The following is a 6,766-nucleotide window of genomic DNA, read 5'->3' as shown; positions in this document are numbered from 1 at the left end:
CGTTTGACTATTATACGTGATGTACGTTTTTTTGGGGGGTGGTTAATGAAAGTGTTCCAAAACGCGACATTAATTTCTTGACCACCTAATATATTTCATACATAAAAAGTGGTATATATTATTGTTTATCTTCAGAATACCGATAACGTAACCTGTTGATTCAAAAATGTTTAACATTTGTGTTTTCTGTTGTTTTATCATAAACCTATTTCTAAATGCAATTGTTTAAACAGATTTTTGTTCTACAAAGACTTACTAATATTTTAAATAATTCTGATGCATTTTCGACATAGTATTAAGCTTCATTGAGTGGCATCATATCGTCACACAATTAATGAGCCTAGGTTAATGCCGTTAAAGTTCTTCGCAAACAAATAAAACAACTGACTAAGCCTAACATGATTTTTAGTATATTTTACAAATCAGTAACAATACTTTCTAAACAAAATGATAATAGCGACATATTTTAACTTCAAATGATAATAAAGCACATTTATTAATTTTATTTTTCTGAACATAATTCTATTGCATGTGAGATAAAATTACCATCTTCCAATATTTCAAACCTTCTGTGATAACTTGGTAGCTGTTAGATATGTATTACCCCAGTAAAGAAAATTAAAAGTTTTAGATAGTCTATTATTAAAATCAAGTCGAAGAAAATTTCTTGTATTAAGGAGATAAATTCTGGCTGTCAAACTTTGTAAGAAGAATTGTACAGGTTCATACGCTTGTGATTATATCATACTCCACTACGTTATCAAAACATAATTATGACTATTTCGAAAATTATCGATCAACATTTAAAAGTTTTAGATAGACTATTACTGAAACCAAGTCAAAGAAAATTCCTTGTATTAAGGAGATAACTTCTGGTTGTTAAGTCTTTGTAAGGAGAATTATACAGGTTCATACGCCTTTGACTACATCATACTTCACTATATTATCAAAACACAATTATGACTTTTTTTAAATTATTCATCAACATCGAAGTAAGATATTTTTGTATTCTTTAAGGTAAAGAATAATGATTAAAGGTTCATAGTATTTTTTATGATTAAAACACGGCACTTGAAATTACTTTAGGCAAGATTAGAGTAAATTAATCATCGTGTATACCCGATTCGATTTTATTACTCATCAGGATCTTTACCAGCCTACCCTCAAATTGAATTTCTTTTAGGCAGGATTATAGTGTCATGATATAAAAGACTGTTAAGTGTAGGTATTATTAAGTTGTTTATTTTTGTGAGTGAATATTTCATGATTGTTTAGGTTTTTCATAACAAGGGAATGAAAAGCAATTATTTTAAAATATGACAAATGTAGTTAGGTAACTCGGTAAGAATTATTGTTGTGTATATAATTCATTGATGTTGAGACTATCGAACGTCGCGTGCAATTTATTGATGTCGAGGATATAGAGATTTCTAGAAGGCGAGCAGACGATTAAGTGATAAATGTATAAATACTGTGAGACTAGCGGGAACAGCAGACAGACAGAGCAGACGAGAAATCAGAGAGTGGGAAAAGAGCCAAAAATAAAGTAGAGTAAAAGATAGTTTTGGTCAGAGAAAGGTTAGAAAACGTAAAGTTAACCGTCGTAGGAGTGAATAGCCTAATGGTTGATATTCTAAAATGATATTAACAGTTTTCTGACATTTTAGGAGAATAATTTGTCTTGTCAAAGGGTGTTCTAAAGCAATTGAATCTGCCTGTGTGCATTTTGACAAAAAGCAGACGATTATTTGGAAGTAGGCCTATATGCGAAAAGCAGACATTTATTGGAAGTAGGCCTAAATACGAAAAAACAGACGAGTATCGGAAGCTCAGGATAAAACACAACGATGCAGCGTAAATGAATTATACACCAAAATTGTTGTGATAAGTAGAAAAAGAAAAGAGAGAGAACGAAAAGGAATAAGTGAATTATACACTGATAATGTTGAGGATAAAAAAAAACAGAATTTCGATTATAAGAAATAATATATATATATATATATAACAAAAATATTGATATTCTTTGAATTAATATCAAATGTATCAGATATTACATTTTACATAGTTTATATCACAAATGTTTCACTTCAACACAGAAGTATGTCTTACTGCATATTATTTAGATTTACCCCGCATGGCCAGGTGGTTAAGGCAGTCGACTCGCAATCTGTTGGGCGCGGGTTCGAATCTCCGTCCTACCAAACATACTCGCCCTTTTTAGCTGTGAGAGCATATAATGTGACGGTCAATCCCACTATTCGTTGGTAAAAGAGTAACATTGCTGCTTTTAAGTCCTTCTAACGATCAACGCTGCTTTGTGATAAATATTCTGATGACTTCTTTTGGTCAACATCACACACAAAAAAAAAGAAAGACTACGTTCTATTGAATAGAGAAGATTAAATCTAGAAATGTATTTATTTACCAGGAAGTTCTTTTGATTCCTGTGACATTAAGTTCGAGGCTTTGAGGACGACCACAGTTAGTCGACCAGCAGAGGGTAGGTAGCTGAGCGATAATAAGATTTCTGGTCTGTCACGAGACACCTTCATAAAGAAAAACAATCAATCAACGTTTTGGAAACCTAAGTACTTCAGTTTTAAGAACAAGTACGAAAAAACAACAACAAAAAAAAGAAACTAGATACGAAAATATATCAAATACATTTTAGAATAAACAATAAAAATTACAATACGAGAATAAAAGTATTTTGTACCCACTTCTGGTTAAGTTCTTTTTTTTTGCACAAGAAGAGCCCGCTTTATGCGCGAAATTTTAGCCTTAGAAGTTGGATGTTGTCTGTTATACCTTATATTCGTTGTTTATATGCTGTTAGCTACAGGACTAGACAAGCGGCGAATTCTAGATTCCACTTGGATTTTCTCATAACAGGGTCATAAAAAATAATACCAATTTTAACACAGAGTATGCCTTTAATCGGGCCAACTGTGAATCCCAAGTTATTGGTTGTGAAACCGAATCCAAATAATAAATAATACCAATTTTAACCCAGATTGTGCCTTTAATCGGGCCAACTGTGAATCCCAAGTTATTGGTGGTGAAACCGAATCCAAATGATAAATAATATCAATTTTAACATAGAATGTGCCTTTAATGAGGCCAACTGTGAATCTCAAGTTATTGGTTGTGAAACCGAATCCAAAATTTTAAGGGTGAAAAAAAAAAAGTTGCTCCTCATCTAACAACTTAAATTATAATTGAAGTAAATTAGTTTACTAGTCGACTATTTCTGAATGCGCGCACTCGCACACACATAACTTGAAATATTTCTGATTCTCTTTCCAATCTACAGCCATCTATTATAATATTTATTTTGATTCAAGCAACTAATGTTGTATGAAGGGGAATATATCGGCCCTCTTTTCTTATCATGCCTTTCTTTTATTATCCCGTGAAGAACAAAACATTTTATAATTTTAATAAATAACGTAAACCCTTCTCACTAGATAGCAATATGACTATACATCTGTTGTAGAAACAGTTAACACAATGGTGAAAACACAGAAGAAAAATGTAGGAATAACAAATAGGAATTCGAAATACAAAATGCAACATTTGTTACATTTAGTTAGTAAAGTATTTGTATAAGTCACCCTAGTGGCTTACCGGTTAGTCTGAGGGCTAAAATGGCTAAAATCGAGTTTCGATACCCATAGTGGGCACAACACAGGTATCCCATTGTGTAGCTTTACGCTTAACTACAAACCGAAAGTGATCTAAAAATGGTTGTTTTTATTTCTAAATTTATACGAAAAAACAAATACTTGCAATGTGTTTGTAAAAAGTATTCGTATTTCAAGTTATATTTCAACTTGATACGGTCTTTAAGTTTTATTCACAAAGCATGTTCTAAAAGTGCAAATCATCTGCCATTTGAGACATCCACTACACAGATCAAAATATGAATATCTGTTACTTGCACTTTAGATGTGCAGTTTTCTAAAAGCTGTAAGTATTAAAATATTTGAAAATATGTTATTTCCAATGTCCAGAGCATTTTTAAAACTATCCCGAGGAAACTGCTTTTAAAAATATAGATATATAATATTTTTTAAAAACATGTTTGTTCTTATTATAATGTTTTATCGCATATTTCCAAATTTGAATTATTGAATAAAGTTGGTTTTGTTCATTAAAATATCCCGTTTATGTTAAACAATGAATTATTTTATATGCAGACGCTTTGATCTTTACCTTATTGGTTTTGGATATTTCGCTCCAAACCTCTGTTTCCGTGGTCACATCAACATCACACATATTCACTCGAACTTCTCCAGTAATGTCATTTCTGGAGAATCTGTCATAATCGAAAACCTGAAGAAGCAGGATCTTCTCCGGAAGGTCGTCAAACGAAACCGGAAACTTGAAAACTTCGTCAAACACGGGATCTGATGAGTTGCGCTGGATTTCTGTTTGCCTCGGTTTCGTATCGACTTCTGGTACCAAGGTAACTTTGACATAAGGGTCATTAAAACCATTCTCTGATATTGTCCCTAAGTCTAGAGCTAAAAACAAATTCAGCTAATTAAGTTAATAGCTTTCCAACCACAAATAACTTCAATTAGATTTCTTGTCAAAAAATGTTTATAGATGTTTTCATTAAGTATCGGACAAAAGAAAAAAAAACATTTTTAATAAAAATAAAAAGCTAGTTTGTAACAAAGGTGAAAAGAAATAAAAAATACGCACATGTAATAAATACTGTTAGTTACTTTGTGTGTGTTAGGTGTATTTTTTCGGAAATACAAAAATTCTGTTAACTTATGTTTAAACAGATTGCTATAAAACAAAAGATTTAAGTCTAAATAACTCCAATAAGATTTAAGATTGGGTTTAAGATTTAATTTACTTTCAAACATAAATCTGGAAACGCTTAATTGCAGTTAAACGGTTTGTTGAAAATGAACGAGCCTTTTGGCTTTACCTATTATGAACAAATAATGGCCCGGCATGGCCTAGCGGTTAGCAAAAACGCGCTTCGCACTTTCAGGTTGTAGGTGCGTTTTAAGAGTGAGGGGTCAAATTCCACTATTCGATTTGAGCAGCGCAAGAGTTGGCGGTGGTTACTGTTAACTAGTTGCCTTCCTTCTAGTCTACCAGTTGGAATTAGAGAAGTCTAGAGGAAATAGTCCTTATCTAACTTAGTGCGAAATACAACAAACAACACATATATATGTTGTTTTTCACAAACACTGGTATTAATGTCTCACCCTTTTACAAAATCTTTTTAATTGATTACCCGTTGTTTCTAAACTGGTTTCTCCCCTGTGTTTCGTTCAACAACTGGAAATACCGGGTATCTCAAGCGTGTTTTTTGTATTATAAAAATTATATATATATATTTGTTTTTCCATGTAATACAACTTGTATAAATCTTAATTAATGCGCAAATTTGTTAAAAAAATCCTCCTTACTGTTTTGTAATGCTGATTATTATCTCCCTACGTACAGATGTTGTAGTTCTATTTAATTGTTTGATATATATACACATAGAATTAAGCTTCAGAGCCGTAATAAGATCCATTTAAAGAACCAAATCGCAGGAATAATTTTAACAGCAACTACCGATTATCAGATCTCGAGTTACTTGGTATAAACCATAAGAAGAAAGGCTTTCTTTATTCATTTGTCATTGATACAGTGTAACTTAGAAATTTGAATACATTTCTTGTTAAATTTTATTCAGATAAAAACGTGAGATGGTTAACTAATTGGAATCTTCCTATGCATCCGAGGCTTACATCCCGCTACTGCAAACAACAACAACAAAACTCTTCGCACTTTGGGGACATGAGTGCATTATAAGAATAACAGTCAAATCCCACTGCTGGATTACAGTAGTTCAGGAGTGGGTGGTGGGAGCTGTTGCCTAGCTGCCTTCCCTCTATTCTATAGTTTAAAATTAGGGAGTGCTAGTGCAGATAACCCAGATTAGTAGTTTTGTACGAAATCTAACAAGCATGAAAATACATGTCAAAGATTCTGAGCTGTTCCCATGGTAACTACTGGTTTTTCTGTGAGAGTGGGTGTTCATGCGTCATATATCATGAGCCATAAACAACCTTTTACATTTGTTCCAAGAGCTTGTAAAATAATAATAATAAAACTAAAAAACGTGGAATAATTTCCCTGAATTAGTACTTTAGCAATAAGGTAAGTTACAGTATTTTAAATGTGAAACAATGAACAATTATATTCACTGAACAACTATAAAAGATATACAAAAAAATGTTATTGTAAAGATATGTGCCAAGAGGTGGCGCCAAATGCCTCATGGTTGCAAAAATCAGTCTGATAGAATATATACATTAGGAGTTTTCGAACACACCTTCAATAACATGGACAACAAAGTCCGATCGATCAAAGTCGTACTTCAGTCGGAAATGTAACCTTCCGTATTTAGCCTTGTCCTGGCTGTCCGAAGACTGTAAAAACACCATATCTTTCTTTTTGTAAAGGTCAGGTTGTATGGCCCCTGGCAAAAGAATAAAATATAATAGTCAGGTAACTTAATACATAAACACCCTAGTGGATTAATTAAGACCGAAACGGCGATGTATTTAATCAAAGCATCAAGCTGTTACGGCTTTACTGGGGAAGTTAAGGAGATTCTAGACTAGTCCATTATTTAAATAATATGTCAAGGCCTTGGAAAACACAAGTGAAGAATATTCTTAGTTTTAAAACAGCTATTTCATTTATAATACAAACAATATTTGTAAGAAACAAATCTGTTAAAAATTAC

General features: G+C 32.3%; 1 protein-coding gene across 2 annotated transcripts in view; it reads right to left on the bottom strand.

Moving 5' to 3' along the window:
* LOC106459619 (synaptotagmin-1-like) overlaps nt 1-6,766 on the bottom strand; it is a 152,962-nt gene that overhangs the window by 3,495 nt on the left and 142,701 nt on the right. For both annotated transcript variants that reach the window (XM_022386146.1, XM_022386147.1), the window contains 3 exons: nt 6,350-6,496; nt 4,216-4,526; nt 2,426-2,546 (listed from right to left, as the gene is read on the bottom strand). In XM_022386146.1, coding sequence (XP_022241854.1) covers nt 2,426-2,546; nt 4,216-4,526; nt 6,350-6,496 — 579 coding nt within the window. The remainder of the gene's footprint in view (nt 1-2,425; nt 2,547-4,215; nt 4,527-6,349; nt 6,497-6,766) is intronic.

The sequence above is a fragment of the Limulus polyphemus genome, unplaced genomic scaffold (assembly GCF_000517525.1).
Source record: "Limulus polyphemus unplaced genomic scaffold, Limulus_polyphemus-2.1.2 Scaffold638, whole genome shotgun sequence".
In the NCBI taxonomy this organism is placed as follows: domain Eukaryota; kingdom Metazoa; phylum Arthropoda; class Merostomata; order Xiphosura; family Limulidae; genus Limulus; species Limulus polyphemus.
This window is presented reverse-complemented; position numbering and strand designations above follow the sequence as displayed.